The sequence below is a fragment of the Cnephaeus nilssonii genome (assembly GCF_951640355.1).
Source record: "Cnephaeus nilssonii genome assembly, chromosome: 9".
In the NCBI taxonomy this organism is placed as follows: domain Eukaryota; kingdom Metazoa; phylum Chordata; class Mammalia; order Chiroptera; family Vespertilionidae; genus Cnephaeus; species Cnephaeus nilssonii.
The window spans coordinates 38,953,037-38,971,875 of NC_137080.1; the positions used below are offsets into that span (position 1 = coordinate 38,953,037).

Consider the following 18,839-nt stretch of genomic DNA (forward strand, 5'->3'; position numbering starts at 1 on the left):
AGTGTTCCAGTTTCCTAGTTAAACATCTACAACTCTGGTGAGTTTATTCCATCTGTCAAATACTAATTGACATTATTCCCATTTATTGGGAAAGGAATAACTTGTCTACACAGAATGCTTACCAGCCTTGCGGATCCTGTTTTTGCTAATCCAGGGACTGTTGATTGATATATTCCATAAATGAATTTGAACACAGCACGGCATGAAGTCTCTCTGAGACCAAAAGCAGGGTATTCTTCCCCATGTTCTCCCCCTCCATGGAAGTAGGTTTATTGTTTTACCTGATTATTAAAGCAGTATAATAAAGAGGGAGGAAATGTAATATGTTGTAAATTTAAGCAATTCAGAAAAGTTGAAGAAAAAAAATTTAATTAAAAGTCATCCTGAATAGCCCTGGCTGTTGTGGCTCAGTTGGTTGAGCATTGATTGCCCCATGCACCAAAAGGTCACCGGTTCAATTCCAATCAAGGTACATGCCCAGGTTGCAGGCTCAATCCCCAGTAGGGGGAGTGCAGGAGGCAACCAATCAATGCTTCTCTCTTTCTCCCTCTCCCTTCCTCTCTCTGTAAAGTCAGTATAAACATTTTTTTTTAATCATCCAGAATCTTACCACTTACACATAGCCATTATTGATATTATTATCTTTCCTTTTATACTTTTTGCTCTACATATATAAACACATAAATTGACCTCATTTTTGTTTTAAAAATACATATCATGCTATTCTTTTGTGTAACCAGCTTTTTACCCCCCATAAGAATATGTTACAGACAACTTTGTATGGCAATGTAAGTGAGGATTTTTTTGGTCATTGTTGTGTTCTTACTACTTTTCTCAATTTCTATTTTTTATAAAGAGAATTTTATTATAGTTCAGGGCATAATCATCACAACACCTTTTGTAAGGGTAGACATCACTTTAGTTTTTTGGTTAAAAAAAATCATTGAATTGTAGTTACCCTTTTGCAAAAGATAATGAAGCAATTATATATATATTCCCCTGAAATTGGTGAAATTTGTCCTGTAAAATAACTGTTTATGAAATTTATTTCAAAGGTCAGTTGTATCAGATATGTGTGCTAAGGTTTACCGTAGGTGCATATGACTATACCTATTCCTTTTCTTTGGTGAGTGGGTAGGGAGTGAAATGAGAAAGATCAACAGTTGCTTAAGAATACCAGTTGGACCGAAACCGGTTTGGCTCAGTGGATAGAGCGTTGGCCTGCGGACTGAAAAGTCCCAGGTTCAATTCCGGTCAAGGGCATGTACCTTGGTTGCGGGCACATCCCCAGTAGGGGGTGTGCAAGAGGCAGCTGATTGATGTTTCTCTATCATCGATGTTTCTAACTCTCTTTCCCTCTCTCTTCCTCTCTGTAAAAAATCAATAAAATATATATTTTTTTAAAAAACCATCTACTTAAAAAAAAGAATACCAGTTGGAAGGAAGAACACTGTTCACTTACTTTTCTGCATGACCTTCCTGGAAGCCAAAAAATGAGGTGGCAGGAGAAGCCAGCTCATAACAATGCCACTGTGAATGGTTACCACTTCTGGCTCACTGAAATCTAAGGTGTTAGAAGATTGGGGGATAATGTGCAGCATTGCTGTAGAGTGAATTTTAAACATATGGCACAAATTGGAGAGAAAAACATTTTTGCATTTGAATGTACAGGTAAGCAATTCTACTATTTTTACAACCTCCAGAAATGCACAAATGAAGAAAATAATCTTCTTTTTGTTTACTCTCTATACTGCTAAAGTAATTGTATAACATTGATAGTGACAGTCATATAATATGAAATTATTAATAAATTCAGGATGCAACAAATCAATATTACAGAGATCTCTGGTTTTGGTTAAAATAGTATCTTTGTGTGTTCTGTTGTTGAATTAAAACCCATTTCTAAAATGTTTGGGCACACAACGTAAAAGACACTATAATCTTGGTTTCTATACTATGCCTTTCATCTATCCAAGATTTATATTGAATATAGAGTAATAATATAGAAGTATAAAAGATTAATAAGTTAACACTCAATGAGATTTACTATGTTCCAGATGCTTTTCTAAGTGCTCTACATATTTACTCACTAGAAAGGAAATGAAGTGGACAACTAGTGCCATTATTTGTTTGATGCAGTTTTACACTCAAACCTGATGTCATCTGAATCTGATAAGTGTGAATTACTCCCAAGTCTTAGAGCCCGCCAAGACCCAGATCTCCGCAATTGACCTAAGTAGGACTTTTTTACTGCTGATGGTGTGGACTACCAGTCAGAATGGTTTTTAAAAAATGGAAATTGTTTTCTTTTAATTCTAGGTATTAGAACCAAGAGGGATTGGCTACAAAAAGTTTCACAAATGATTAGTAGAGTTCAGACAGAAGAAAAGGTCCGTGAGAAAAGAAAAGATTACCATAAAAGTAGTTTTTATATTTACATGCCTAATTATAAATACTAAGATATACATTTCTAGAAGCTCAGAACCTTAGAACTGGAAGGGACTTTAAGGAATTATGTTCTGCAACGTTCCTTGTCTTATAGTTGAAGAAAACCAAAGCTTAGAGAAATTCATTGATTTGCCCCAGATCTCACAATGAAATAAGTAGTAAGGCCTTGAAGTAGAATTTAGAGCCTCTGGCTCCTCACCTGCTCTATGTCATTCCAGTCTAATCTGGTGGGCTTCTGAGGGTAGCTAACATCCAGGCTCTTTCAGACTATCTTCTTTAGAAAGTGTTTGCTTGGCCCCTTGGACTTGAGAAACAAAAGTCCTTCAATGTTTCTCATAGTTGCTCTTATCTAAAGGCGGGCTGAGGGACACACACCCCCCCCCCCAGTGCATTAATTTTGTGCACCGGGCCCCTAGTATAATAAAGAAAAGATTAGTTTTGTTAAAGTAGTGTAGCTGGTAGCCCTGCAGTCTTCCTGTAAATATTTGCAATTTTTGAGGAGGATGATACTTAAATACATCTCTCTTTGGTATACTAGTAACTTTAAAAGTAAACATTTCAGCCCTAGCTGATTTGGCTCAGTGAATAGAGCCTTGGCCTGCAGACTAAAGAGTCCTGGGTTCAGTTTCAGTCAAGGGCACATGCCCAGGTTGCGGGCTCGATCCCCAGGGGATTGTGCAGGAGGTAGCCGATCAATGAGTCTCTCTCATCATTGATGTTTCTATCTCCCTCTCACTTCCTCTCTGAAATCAATAAAAATATATTTTTTTAAAAAGTAAACATTTTAGGCAATGGAAAGAGATTTATGTGTGCACTGAGTACGTCACCCTTGCCTGGGACACATTCAATTCCCGTAGGCTATTCGTAACCTCTTATCTTCCTGGACTTGTTAACCCACAATAGTCCAAAGTTTGTACCTTGATGAATGTCATTGGCTATGAAGGTATATTCTGTCCAAGTAAGTATGGCCATTTGGAAGTATAGGTCATTTACAGATTATGAATTTGTAAGTACAGGTCTGCCTGGTCTGGAATTTTAGGAAAGTAAAGAAATACGGATCCAGATTCTTTGTTAAAAGTTCATACCATCATTTTGACATTTAGTGTCAGACTTTCTCTTTGTAAATCCCTCTTCGCTTTACCAGTGCTGGTCTCAGAGCTCAAACTGTTTCAAAACCATAACATTTCTTAGTGAGTGAGTGATCTGTATTATGTGTCCAGCCATCAGGAGGATCTTGGGATGTTGCTTGTATAAACTGTAATCCAATCTGATGCTGTGCATTTAGTTACAGTCTTTCATAGACCTATTGGCGATACTCAATCCTCCTGGATTTGGGAATAGGGCTTATCTGATACCTTCAGGGGGGAAAAATCCATTCATTTTTCTCTTTTCCCCACTTAAATAACTCAACACATCTGGTAACACTGTAGGATCATTGTCCTTCCAGTTCCTCTGCAGCTCATATTGCTACAATATTTCTTAAGTATTTGGTTACTTAAAGGGCAATGTGATTTAAAAAAAAACAAAGATTTTGTATAGGTCTTACAAATTAACCTATTTGCAGAGCTAGAAAAAGACATGCCTTTAATCAGCAAAATTTCCATATCAGCAGCCTTGTGTGTGTTATACAGTATATATGTAAATATAAATTTGGAGATAAGTGCTCACGTGTTAAAATTGTAAAGCAAATCTTTCTACAAATTAATATAATTTGCCTCAAAGAAAATGTTTATTAAATCCAGGGTACCTGAAATTGAAATATCTTAATGTTTGGGTCTGTATCCTTTGGCTTAAAAACGTCTTCAATTACAAGAATGATAAAAGCTGAAACAAAATCCTTTAATTCAATCAAAACTGAGCTAAATTTTAGGAAACAAAGAGTGAGAATCAGATACACAACTGCATAATATTGGAAGCTAAATATACAAGATAGTAAGACTTCATAAGAAGGGGATAGAGTTCCCTTGAGGAATTTTTGTTTGAAATGGCTGCTGTGATCATTATAATAGATAGCACTATTTTATCCTTTTGAATTAAGATCGTTTATGCAAACAACTCTAAATTGTACAGTAGTTCCAAAGAGACGATTTACTGTTTTCTGCTTGTGTTACATTCTGGAACAAGTTCAAAGCTTTTGATTTTGCTTGTTTGTGTGTGTGGTTTTTTAAAATAGCCTGAACCTTGAAGTAATAAGTTTTAATGAATACGATTTCAATATAATGTTTCTGTAAAAATTTTCAGGTTTGAAAATAAGGTATGTTTGACCCAGAGTCCCTACACTGAATATATCCATAGTGCATTTTAAATACAACAAAATGAACACATTGGAAAGATTAACTATTCTTTTGCATTTGCTTTTCTTTCTATATTAAGTATGAATATTAGCATTGTAATGGCTCCCAGAATGGGGATATTGAAAAAGTATCCACCTGACAGAAATAAACATACAGAAAATAAATTGGGTTTAGATTTCATTAGTTACATGAAATTTAATTTTATGTTCAAAATGGCAATTACTGGATTTTCATGTATATTAGTTAAATGCTGTGCTTACAAGATTTTTTGCTTAACTTAGGACTGAAAAAATTGGATCACAGCTCTTACTATCCAGGTGGGCAATGCCACTTGCCAGAATCTTTGCACATAACCCTGTTTTTTTCTCTATCAAACACAAATACTGCCTTGCTTCTAAGCCTTCTGAGGCCTTCTGAGGTAAAAATGCAGATAAATTTTTAAAATTGTTTCTTTTAATTTTTTATCTTGTTTTTTAGGTTGTGGAACTTTTAGCAAGTGCCCTTAGGGACTTGGTACAAGGAGTATACCATGAAAATTCTACTTCAGCAAAGGTAAGGATTTGGTAGTCATTGTAAAATGTTAGTTTAAAAACCCTTGTGGCAAAACTAGAATTGATGAGTGAAAATGTCATTTTTGTTTTCTGTTTTAATTGCACATGACATTTTTTTTAGATTAGTGTTTTGGCTACAAATTCATGGCCATACGCTTAGTACATCACAGATTTAGCCAATTAAAACAACCTCTTATCCTCTAGCTGGATTCACAGTCTGTTCAATCTGCAGCAGCCCAGTAGACACCAGGATGCTGCTGGCAGGTAGCACTGTCACAGACAAGCAGACTGAAGGGATAGCTCGTGCTGAGGTGACTGGGCCCAGCCTTGCCCCAGAGGAGGGGCCTTCCCAGTCCCAGAGGAGTAGGCGTGATTTCAAGAAGATGACTGTTGAGGGCGTGAAGGAGGAATGGCTTTTGTATCCAAGATCCAGAATTTACTGCACTATTAAATTGTCTATGATAAGAATTTCAGTGGTTGCACAGTTGGGTTATTTTGATAAATTCTATAGATCTAGAATTAAGGTTTTTTATTCATTTGGCAGGACAGCTCAAGAAGGGGTAGGTTCTCTCTCGCTTTTTAATGCAGTTAATACATTTCAGTAGGATATTGAATGTGAAGCAATTGCTTCATTGACCACCATCATCATTTAACATGGCATATACTATTATAAGGAGTTCCTATCATAGTGTCTCACTATTCTAGCTTCTTTAGCTTCTGTATTAGCAAGATTTCACTCACTGCAAATGAGAAAAAGTATGCATGTATGCACATCTTAAGCTTTTTGACATTTCCATTTGAAAAAAGAAAGATAAATTTTATTGGAAGTGAAACATAAAGCATGAGCAACTTAGATAAGAAATTTAAAAGTATAACCCAGGGAGTCTGTATGGTTCAGAGAGTGGTTAGTGAAATGTGAAGAATTATACCTTGGACGTCTGCTAATATTCAGTTCAGGGAACTACAGTTCCCAGTAAGCACATATAAGGTCACCCAAGCAGCATAGTGTCATGTGAAGACCTGGCAGGATATATGACCACAGTGACCCCCGTTTGCTGTGTTTGTCAAAAACATAGCATGATTCACCATGGCTAAAGGTTAATAGCAGATTGGAAAATGGAGGACTCCTGGTTTAGTTCCACTCATAGAAAGTCATCCTGTAGAGAGTCTGATGAAGATCGATAGCTAATCAGGCATCACTATGGTAAGTATTCACCTATGTTTTTACACTTAATCTTCACAGAAATCGTACTAGTCTATGCTACTGCATTTCTTTTAATGTATGTGAAAACTGAGATTTAGAAAAGATTAAGTGATTTGTCTACGGTCACACAACTTGTTAGTTGAGATTTAAACCCCTGAGTCAGGCTCTTAACCTCTCATTCTACTGCCTCTATATCTTAATGAAACCTGCTTTGCTAGTATCTATCTGCCATACCTGGGATTCACCTATATATGATGAATACAGCGACCTCTTTTGGCAGTCAAGGCATTGTTTTCCCCTGGGATATTTTCAAGGTGCTCAACTTAGTTTTATGTAAAATATTAATATTTTACTGTTAAATATCCATTAAATTTGAAGTGAAAGTGTTATTGGTTTAAAGGTTCATGATTTAGCCACTATTGCCATTTACCCACTATAATTAGCCCAGTTCATTAATAAGTTTGTGAACATTTGTTCAGTACTTTCTATATGTCAGGAAGACCTAATAGCAACAACAATAATAAATGCTTAGATAGCACTTTACAGTTTGCTTATACTTTTTTCTACACAATCACCTATGAAAAGGGGACATTTGTTGGTGTACCCACTTCACAGAGGTAAAGCCTAAAATTCAGAAGTGACAAATAGCAGGAAAGTATAATGCCTGAAATTGTTAATGCATATTTTGACAGGGACATGATCTGAACCCAGGGTTTTTTTACTCCAAGTCACATATAATCTGTTTCTTCCTGGGAAGAAGAAAAGATGAAGCAGAAAAAAGTCTTTGAAGGACTGTTGATCATATATGAACCACCACGTAGCAAGCAGCAGTTGCTGACTTTGATTAGTGAGTAGGTTTTACTCAGAAGAAACTATAGTAATACTTGGTTCATCTGCCCTCTTTCCCCACCACCTCCTCAAACACATTCCTTTAATGCACTAGAGACCTTTTTTAAGCAGTTACATTTCTGGATATAGCCAAACTATTTAAAGTACCTTTAAAAATATATATATAATGGAAGCAAAAAAATTGCATAGCTAAACCGAGGCAGTAGGTGTGGGTTTTTGTTTTTGTTTTTGTGTGTCTGTGGTTTTTTTAATATCTTTTTTATTGATTTCAGAGAGGAAGGGAGAGGGATAAAGAGAAACATCAATGATGAGAGAGAATCATTGATTGGCTGCCTCCTGCACGCTTGCCCCACACTGGGGATCAAGCCTGCAACCTGGGCATGTGCCCTAACTTGGAATTGAACCAGACCTCCTGGTTCACAGGTGAACGAACGCTCAACCACTGTTGAGCGTGTTTTTTGATGCCTCCATTTGTGCCCCATGTTCAATTTAGGTTAACCACGTTCTCTACCTAACCAGAAAAGTTCTGGTCCCCCCACCCACCCCGTCTCTAAGTGTACTTGCCATTGAAATGGCTTTTCAGAATTTGGTTTTTCTGACTTGGCCCAGGAACCAATTCAGAGACAAAGAGCACACTGCCCCACGTGGAGTGCTTCAAGGTTTCCCTGTTCTGGCAGGACCTGGAAGCCGCCACAAGTGGAGGTCATGTGGGAAATGAGTTGCACAACCTCCCTAGCCTTGGGCCAATTCAGTCACAAAAGAATTGCTTTGTGATTTAAAATAAGCTGCAAGCCACTTCATCTGTCTAGGGATAAGAGGATAAATAGTGGTCTGTTTCTATACAGCTGCTACTTGATGCCGTGCTGGAGAATCTATCTGGCAATACAAAAATAGCTTTCTGTGGAGCAGTGTCTGTGTAATGAGGGAGATGTGTTAAAGCACATGGAGGGGAATTGGAACTGAATACATTTGAAATCACCTACTCCAGAAGTTTGTAGTGTAATTATCTAACCCTCCTTAAAACTTCGAAAATGTATGTGACTTATTTTAGTAATACAGATTGTAGATAAATTGTGATTATGTAAACATTCAAAGTAATTTAGGAAATTCATCCTTTGTTCTAGCTATCAAAAAGAAGCATTTTTGTTTTTAGATTTGCTAGTTTGTGAACCATTTCTTCCTTACAATAAAAATTAGTTTATGTACTTTCTTTAATGTTTATAAAATCTCCCCTCTCTACTGTTTTTTCAATGTTAGCTAATTGAAGAAAGAAGCATATTAAATAGAAAAAGTGCATTTTAAATGGTCGTTTGCCATTCTGAAAATCAAGCTGCCTTATATTGTACTCATGTTACTCACTGTACACACTAAGAATTTAACACTTTAGCAAAAATCTTTGCTTTGAATCCACAGACCTTTATATATAAAGTCTTTTAAAACATAATTATCTTATTATTATAACTTATTTTCTAGTTAGAAAAGAAGACATGTTCATTAAATAAAAATTGAAAGCATAGAAAAAGGTTAAGAGGGAAATAAAAATTATTTTATATAGACTATCCTCCAGAAATGAGTCATGATTATATTCTAATGTATTTCCTTCTAGATTCATTCTGCATTTATCCCATTTTGGAGTCATTATATATATATATATTAGAGGCCCAGTGTACAAAATTCGTGCACTGGGGGGTGGGTCTCTCAGCCCAGCCTGCGCCCTCTCGCAGTCCAGGACCCCTTGCTCCTTACCGCCTGCCTGCTCACTGCTCCTTACCGCTCTGCTCGCTGCTCCTTAGCGCTGCTGTGGAGACAGGAGAGGCTGCCACCACTGCCACTGCGCTCACCAGCCATGAGCCCAGCTTCTGGCTGAGCGGCGCTCCCCCTGTGGGAGTGCACTGACCACCAGGGGGCAGCTCCTGCATTGAGTGTCTGCCCTCTGGTGGTCAGTGCGCATCATGGCAACCAGTCGTTCTGGTGGTTCCGCTGTAAAGGTTGCTTAGGCTTTTATTATATAGATATACGTGTGTGTGTGTGTGTGTGTGTGTGTGTGTGTGTGTACTGATTTATGCTGATTTACTCCCTAGAATAATCATTTTTGTTCCTCAAAAATATAATTTTGCCTGGCCAGTGTGGCTCAGTGGTTGAGTGTCGACCTATGAACCAGGAGTTCACAGTTCAATTCCTGGTCAGGTCATATGCCTGGATTGAGGGCTAATCCCAGGTGTAGGGCATGCAGGAGGCAATCAGTCAGTGATTCTCTCCCATCGTTGATGGTTCTATCTCTTTCTCCCAATCCCTTTCTCTCTGAAATCAATAAAAATATTTTTAAAAGAAATATAATTTTAATGGCTACTTAATATTGCTTTATATTATTATACTATAATTTACTAAGCCATTGCACAATTTTTGGATATTTGTTTACCTTTTTTTTTAACTAGTAGAAACAATAATGTGATGAACATCCTGTATATAAAAAATTCTGAAAGTGAGATTTTTTAATCAAAAAGTAAGAATTTTTTCATATTGCATATGAAAATTTGCAACATATAGGGCATGTATGGGTGTGGGGTGGGGGGGGTAATGGTAAGATATGTACACATATAATACCTCAATAAAAAGAAAAAGAAAATTTGCAACATATTCATATTGCACATCCTTGTGCAGAAAAGGATTTTACTATCCTTAGAAAAGCCTGTTTGTAAGGTTGACCCTTGACTGGCATCTGGGAACCTAAATTTTAGGAGTGTTTTCGCCATTCTCATCAGTGTTTCTACAGACAGTGTGGTTTATGCTGAACACCTGCTTTACTTCTGGGAGACTGAGATTTTGGCACCTGTTAGGCAGAGGATACCTGCATGACCAACCCCAACAAAAAATCCTGAGCACTGAGTCTCCGATGAATTTTCCTGGCAGCTAACACATTTCATATGTGTTATCACATGTGTTCATTCACATGTGTTCATTCTGGGAGAAATTAAACACATCCTGTGTGACTCCACTGGTAGAAGAAAGACTCTTGGAAACTTGCACCTGGTTTCCTCCAGACTTCATCCTTTTTCCTTTGCTGGTTTTGCTTTGTATCCTTTTGCTGTGATAAGCCATAGCTGTGAGTCTAACTATATTCTGAGTCCTGTGAATCCTCCTAATAAATCATCAAAGTGCGGGTGGTCTTGGGGACCTCAACACACTCTTTTATATTTATTTCCCACCCACTCCTGTTTCCTTTCTAGGAATCTAATCAAGGTCCTCTGCAAGGGAAGTGTCTTCAACTCATTTTGGTGTTGAGATGGGAACAGCACACCTTTTCCCTGTGTTCAGAAGTTCTGCTCATTTTAGGTTGGCCCCAGTCTTGAGAAAATGAGGTTTTAAAGAAAATCCAGTTCTCTTGGAAAAGAACTGGCTTTAACAGAATCACTAAAATTGTAAACATCCATTCTATTTTTTTTTTCAAGCACAGATTATATTTTCAGTCAACTATGCTCTTATGCGGAATATTATTATGTTTTTGTGGGACAAAATAATTTCTGTCTATTTATTTGTTTTATCTTTATGCTTATCATCCTTTGGCTCTCAGGCAGCTTTCAAGTCCAATATAAAAGTAAAGAAATAGTGAGAAGAATGGAAAGGTAGGTTCTATCATATGCATGAAGACTGTAATGCCAGAATGTAGAGCTAACACCATATAGTAATTGAAATAAGAGAGGGATTGAAGACTTTCAGACACAGGAATTACATGATCAGATTAACCTTTGGGACAGTTAATTCAGCAGTCATCTACAAGAGATTGAAGGGAAATGAGAACTGTCAGGCAGTCAAAATAACGAATGCCAGAGGTGTTCTCCCTCTTCAACATGGTGGCCCCTTCTTGATATTCTATCTCTACTTCAGCATTATCCTCCCAGGGAACACCCCACGCAATCTGAAGTAGCCACCCTACTTAATTCTCTTTCTTAATCACAGTTGTCATCATTTAGTGTTTTATTTATTCTTTTCAGTCTCCTCCTATAAGAATATAAACTGTATAGGAAGAGGGGTTGTATTTACCATTGTATTCCCAACCAGTGTCTAGCACATTAGTAGTAGCCCAAAAATATTGGTTAAATTAATGGTATAGAAAGGTCTAGAATGCTTGGAATGGAAGATTTTTCTCATTTTTTTTTTGACACCTTTATTGATGTACAACAATCTGCAAATATTTAAAGTGCACAGTCTGGTGTGGTTTGATATATATGTGCACCAATGCAACTATCATCACAAGCAAGATAATAAACATATCTATCACTCCCAAAGAGCAGGCTTGCTTACTAGCTTGCTAGAAAAGCAGTGGTTTCCCAAAACCCAGTATTGTTTAGCTATAGCACAAATCCACTGAAGGCATAGTATCCATCTGAGCCCATTTCATTGCCCCTGTAGGACTTGGGGCCAAGAGTAACCAACACAAATATGCTGATGTACATGCTTCTTGCTGTGCCATGAATAATAAAGTCCTTGTTTCTGACCCAGGAGATTTGTGTCTTCTGTTGGCATCTGCAAAACAGTAACAGGCTAACTCATTATTTTATATGACAGGGTAAAATCAAATCTCAGACCCAACAACTATACCCTCCAATACGATGTTGAAGTGGTGAGAATGAACATCCTTGCCTTGTTCCTAACGCTAGAAGGAAAACATTCAGTATTTTATCATTAAGTGAGATACAGGTTTTTGTTTTTGTAGAGGCTCTTGAGTAGTAAAGAAGTTCTGTTATATTTCTAATTTCCTGAGAGTTTTTATCAGGAACTAATGTTGGATTCTGACAGTTTTTCTCTGTATTTACTTATCATTTTATTTTTTTAGCGTTTTTCATTTTTAGATTCTTTCCTAATGTCTTAATATGGTGAGTTAATAGGTTGATTTTCAAATGTTAAGCCAACCTTGCATTTCTTAAATAAACCTCACTTGATCATGATGCAATTTTTATATATATTGTAGGATTTGATATGCTAAAATTATGTTTATTTAATAAAATTGTGCTTACTAGTATTTCTGCATCTATATTCATGAGGAATATTGGCCTGTCATTTTTTAATTCTTTATAATGTCTTTGGTGTGAGTACCATGATAATGCCAGCCTCAAAATGAATAGGGAAGTATTTTCCTCTTTTTAATTTTTTAGAAGAGTTTGTGTAGAATTAGTACTATTTCTTCTTTAAACGTTTAATATAGTTCACTAGTGAAGCCATCTGAACCTTTCTTTGTGGGGACTTTTTTTTTTTTTTTACTACCAATTCAATTGCTTTAAAAACTATCGGGCTATTTAGGTTATTTATTTATTTTTATCAATACCTGTAAGTGCCCTCAGATTTTCTGAATGGTGCATTAGTAGAGACTTAAGGAAAGCATCACCAGTAGCATTAATAATAGGCATTAGGGTAAACTTGTCCTTCAGTGCCTTGTGTCTCTTAGTCTGATTTTCTTCTATCAAAATAAATGTCTTGCTCAGCAGTTTTTTCCAATAAATTTTAGTTTTGTCACAGTTAAAAACTTGCTATACAAATAACCGTCTTCTGTAATTATTTTCTTAAGTTCTTCTGGGAACTTCTCTGCAACTTCAGTAACAGCTGAAGCACTCTTTCCAGTAACCTTAAGCTATGAAACTGCCCTCATTTCAAAAAACAATCAAACCACCCAGAACTACCTGTAAATTCCACTTTTGCAACATTTTCATCATCATCTAGTGCTTTCTGTTTCAGCTTATAAAAAAGACTGACCAATTTCTCCTTAAGTATAAAGAACTTACCATAACACAATACTTTGTACACCCATCACTTCACTCAGGCAATAGACTTTCTATTTTATCTATTACTGGATACTGACTAAAAGAGACCCTTTGCTACTAGCATAACCAGTAGTAACTTTGGTTGCATTCAAGAATCTTTCTCTCTGCATGTAAATAGAGCAAATGGTAGACACAGGCACGTTCAACTCATGCACAGTGTCTTTATCGCATCTACCATAATTGAAATGCTTAATTACATCCAGTTTTGCACAAAATGTACACCCTTACAAGCTCTCTTGGGCTTTCTGATACTTCAGAGCACACATCTTGGTAATGGACAAATAAAATCAATTGAGATGAGGCTCAGATGCTCACAGACACAGTTCAAGGCTACGACGACTTGATGCTGAGATTCTGAGTGTAGTTCCCAGGGTAATAGCTTGGTGATGCCACACTTGCTGCTCAGGGTACGCACTACCTCTGTAATGGCTCACTGCAAAACAAACACTAAACACTCTTTACACTTTTTGCCTTCTTCTGCAAAAGCAAAAATTCTCTTCGGATTTCTGTCAGTTAGCAAAAATAGGTACTAATGTAGGTCTTTTGCTGATACTTTTACTCATAACCTGTCCCTCACACTGTACCCAAGGCATGTATTCAAAAGCAAGTAAAACATGCCATGTCATGTTTATTGTTTGCTGGGCATCTATTCAAACTTATATCACTCACATATTCAAGACTTTGATAATAAATACCTATAATTTTACTAACAACTATTTTTTTCATAAAGTCGGCACAGTCTTAAGTCATTCATTGCAAATAAAAATATTGAATTTATTCAGATTTAAAGGCAATTGAATGTGATTTGTTTTAAAATGTATCAAGCATAAATAAATATATATACATAAATATAGCTTAATAATAAAATAAAACATTTAGTGCCCACCACATTTAAAAAATAATACTGTATACATTTTTTAATCCAAAAAATGTTTTTATTTAAAGGAAAAGCAGCAAAAGTATTGTGAAGGGAACATATTAGAAATCAAATACAGGAGTATTAAGTTACTAGTAGATATGCAAAGGTGGTAGAGTGAAGATAAATATAAATATGAGAAGGCAGAAAAACTATTGGTGAATAAGCTTAGTACATATAATGGCCCTTTTGATTAAGTAGACCCTCAAGTTTAGAGTGGGTCTGGTTGGTGAATGTTTTTATTTGTTAAATGTTAAATTGAATTTATATACCATTTAGAGGTACTCGAGGTCACTCATTGACTGCTATCACAGTAAAACATCTTAAAAGGACTTTATTTGCCAGCGAGATGAAACATCACTATTAAGCATGTAAATTGTTTAATAGAATGCCATTCTGGTCCCAGGACAAGAATAGACCATTCAGAAAATGAAGCCCAAGCCTTCAATTACTGTCTGTGTATGCCAGTGAATCCCAATTTATATCTCCATCCCAGATTACTGAGATGTAGAGCCAAATATTTTGCTGCTTACTCAGTATTTCCACTCAAGGGTATCACAAGCATCTGAGACTCAGTACATATTAAGACCAGATATATGCTCTTTCTCTTCAAATCCATTCCATTGTTCTCTATCTTCACAATGAGTACCATCATTCATCCAGGTTCTCAGATAGGAAACCTAGGGGTCATCCTTAATAACTGCCCCTCTCCAGCCTTACCCCTGTAGTTGCCTTATTCCATCCACCTCCTGTGTTGCCACCTTAGCCAGAGCATAACTGGGAAGGAGCAGAGAAAGTTGTCTCCTGAGTATTCTCTTCAAAAGTAGAGTGTGGTGATTTAAAAATAAATCACTAATTTTTTAACATTCCTTTCATCACCTCCCATCAAGTGAGGATCTGTGTCCCTTTCCCTTGAATCTCAGTGTGATATTGTACATGCCTCAACCAACAAAGTGTGGTAGAAGTGATACTACCTGACTTCCCAGGCTGGGCCGTAAAAGGGTGTCTTGGAGCACTCACTGTCATTAAACACTCCCTCTATCTGCTTCCTCTCAGAACTTAACCACCACGCTATGAGAAGCCAAGTGGGGAGGCCATGGGAAGGTGCGTCAATCACCAGTCCCAGGTGGACCTGATTGATGTGTGTGTGAATAAGCCATCTTATTGGAAGTGGATCTCTGGTAACTCAGTTGAGCCAGCTCCAGCCCTCTGAATCATCACCAACTTTTCAGGTCTCCCCAAATGAGGACCCAGGTAACCACGAAACGGAGGCAGCCATTTCTTTCTGTTCCGTTTCTGAATTCCTGACCCACAGAATCTGTGAGCAGAAAAAAATGTAATTATGCCACTAAGTTTTGAGGTGGCTTGTTACCCAGAGATAGATAACCAGAACAAATTTGAAGGCAATATGTTAATATGATGGTTGTTAAGACCATGGCAAAAAGATGTTACAAAGAAAGTATAAATATACTTGCACAACATCAACTCATTGAATCCTAAGATTTATAAGAAGGTAGTTATATTAGCCAGCTCAGGCTGCCATAACAAAATACCATAGTCTGTGTGGCTTAAACAACAGAAATTGATTTGTCACAGTTCTGGAGGCTGGAAGTCCAAGATGAAGCTTCTGGTTAATTTAGTTTCTGGTGAGAGTGCTCTTCCTAGCTTGCAGGTGGCCACCTTCTCACTATGTGCTCACATGGTGGAGAGAGCGCAGAGCCAACTCTCTGGTGTTTCTTCTTATAAGGACACTAATCCCATTGGATCAGAACCCCACCCTTATAGCTTCATTTAACCTTAATTACTCCCTTACTCTAAATATATAAACACACTGGCAGTTCGGGCTTCAACATATGAACTTTGCAGGGACATATGCTTTCAATGTATAGAAGTAATCAAGAGCAGTACCTTGTTTATGCCATCACTCCCCCACCATCAGGGGCATAAACTGCAGCCTGGTTTTACCCATGCCTACCCTTTTGCATGGTTCAAGATTCTGTCATCCCTTGGCTGAGCTACTCCAATAACTTCCTTCTTCACCTCCCTCTATACAATCCTCCCATATTTTAGTCTTTTCTTCACACTACCAGGGATCTCAGAATGCTAAACTGACGCTGCTGTGCTACCACTTCAACCCCCAGAAGCATCCCATACCTCTTGGGATAAAGACCGAAATCCTGGAAGTGACCCAAAACACCCTCCATAGTCTGATGCCAGTCTGTCCCTCCAGACTTGTCTTGTATCATTCTCATCCTCACTGTCTGCATATCAGCCTCAATAGCCTTCTCCGATTCCTGAGATATGCCTTTCTCCATTGTATGTGCAATCCTTTAAGCCTAGAACATATTTCTCCATCTTTATGACAGATCTCTTATTTAACTCGAGTGTCCCTTCCTCAGGGAAACCATCCACAAAAACCCCAGCCTCACTCAGGTTCATTTCCCCCATTAGAAGTATCAGTTTGTAGGTGTGTATCTGTTTATGAGGGTATCTGATTGTCTAGTTTCCCTACCTAGACTGTAAGAACTATGAGTGCGAGGACACTAGTTTTGCTCACCGGCATGCACACCTAGAACAATGCCTTGTACATAGAAGATACTTAGTAATCTTTAACAAATGAATAAATAGAGGAAATACAAATGGCTAGTAAATGAAATTACTTCCCATATTTAAGTGAAATGCCACTTTTTACCTGTTAAAATCACAAGTAAAACAATAGTTCTAGCCCTGACCGGTTTGGCTCAGTGGAGAGAGCGTCGGCCTGCGGACTGAAGGGTCCCAGGTTCGATTCTGGTCAAGGGCATGTACCTTGGTTGCGGGCACATCCCCAGTGGGGGTGTGCAGGAGGCAGCTGATTGATGTTTCTCTCTCATCGATGTTTCTAACTCTCCCTTCCTCTCTGTAAAAAAATCAATAAAATATATTTTTAAAAAATAGTTCTATTTAGTGGCAAGACAGTCTCAAACTTGGCTGGTCCTTGTGTATATCAGAAGAACTTTTCTATAAAACTACTTGCAGAATGTTTTAAGAGACTAAACTGTTCGGATCTATTATGACTCGGTGCTCTAATCACGGACTCCACCATCTGTAGTAGCCAGCATCCAAAATGGCCCTCAATGAGCCCCACTGCCTAGTATTCCTTGTGTGGTCCCTTCCCACATTGTGCAGGGCCGGTCTGTGTGATCAATAGCATACAGCAGAAATGGTGGTGTGTCATTTCCAAGATCAGTTTATAAAAGATTGTGACGCTTCCTTTTGGGATATGCTTTCACTCTCCATTGGATCACTTGCCAGCTATCATGTCATGTGAGCAGCCCCAAAGTCATCCCCTACCTTATATTTCTGGCTAATTTCAGTTTATTATTCAGCTACCCACCCCATCTCCAGCCTTCTTAAACCTTTCCTTGGTAGAACTATTCACTCCCTTCTCTGTGCTGTAAGCATAGCTCTTCTTTCACATACCAAACTACTTTCTAACTTTATTGTTTCTCCGCTGCTGAACTTCTACTAAAGGTCATGGAGTAATACTAATTAATGCCTAATTATAAGATGTAATTAGGCATTACTCCTAGACATATCCACAGTGCCTGTCAGGTAGTAAGCATACACACACACACACACACACACACACACACACACACACACACACAAAATCAATTGAACTGCATCTACTTTTACACAGTATGTCAAGCACCAGCATACACAGCATTTCAAAGCAAGCCAAGTTCCTTCTTGGTGCTGTTCAGTTTGTACATCTCAAAGAATTAGTGTTCCCTACTGCTTCTACTGTGCAACCCATCTGAAGACTGTCTGCTGCCCTCTAGCTGTTAGAAGCTTCCCCCATCCCAAGGATACGGCTGCTGAAGGATTTATGCTGTAAAATAGTCTTCCCTTCATCATGACCACTCTTCAGCATGGTTATTGCCATACATCTCAGCAAGAACTACTGAGTGGATAGGGCAGGAAGGGGCTGGCTGGCACTAGACCAAAGAATTCCTGATTTTTAAATTCCCTGTAAACCCTTCTCTTTAATTTGTGAATAAAATTTTAATAGCTTTATTTATTGTATAGAAACACTTTTAAAAACAGAACTTAGTTATGCAGATTTATCAAAACTTATCAGTTTCTTTCCCCTGATTTACATGAATGTGAAGTTTCCAGATACCTACTTTACTATCTCCAATGTGATTGACTTATAAATCAGAGCAAAACACTTCATTCTTTTTTTCCTTCCTTAGGATTCCTAAAAAAATAATAATAATAAAATACTTATGATATCTGCTATGTAATCTTGTTACTTATATACTCTAGACTTTTGAATTTCTCTAATGGATATTATTAAAGACTGGGTTTACAGGTTTAAAATACTTTTTTTTTTCAAATATATCTTTATTGATTCAGAGAGGAAGGGAGAGGGAAAGAGAGATAGAAACACCAATGATGAGAGAGAATCATTGATTGACTGCCTCCTGCACATCCCCTACTGAGGATCAAGCCCGAAACCCAGGCATGTGCCCTTGACCAGAATCGAACCTGGGACCCTTCAGTTTGCAGGCTGATGCTCTATCCACTGAGCCAAACCAGCTAGGGCTAAAATACTTTTTTTAAACAAAGTATTTCAGAGCAAGAGGAAAGAAGAGGGAGAGAGAGAAACATCCGTGAGAAAAATTGATTGGCTGCCTCCTGCACTCCCCCTACTGGGAATTGAGCCTGAAACCCGGCCATGTGCCCTGATCGGGAAATGAACCTGCAATCTTTTGG

At 37.7% G+C, this 18,839-nt stretch overlaps 1 protein-coding gene across 1 annotated transcript in view; it reads left to right on the plus strand.

Moving 5' to 3' along the window:
* PDSS2 (decaprenyl diphosphate synthase subunit 2) overlaps nt 1–18,839 on the plus strand; it is a 200,328-nt gene that overhangs the window by 132,676 nt on the left and 48,813 nt on the right. The window contains exon 4 of the mRNA XM_079781328.1: nt 5,220–5,294. Coding sequence (XP_079637454.1) covers nt 5,220–5,294 — 75 coding nt within the window. The remainder of the gene's footprint in view (nt 1–5,219; nt 5,295–18,839) is intronic.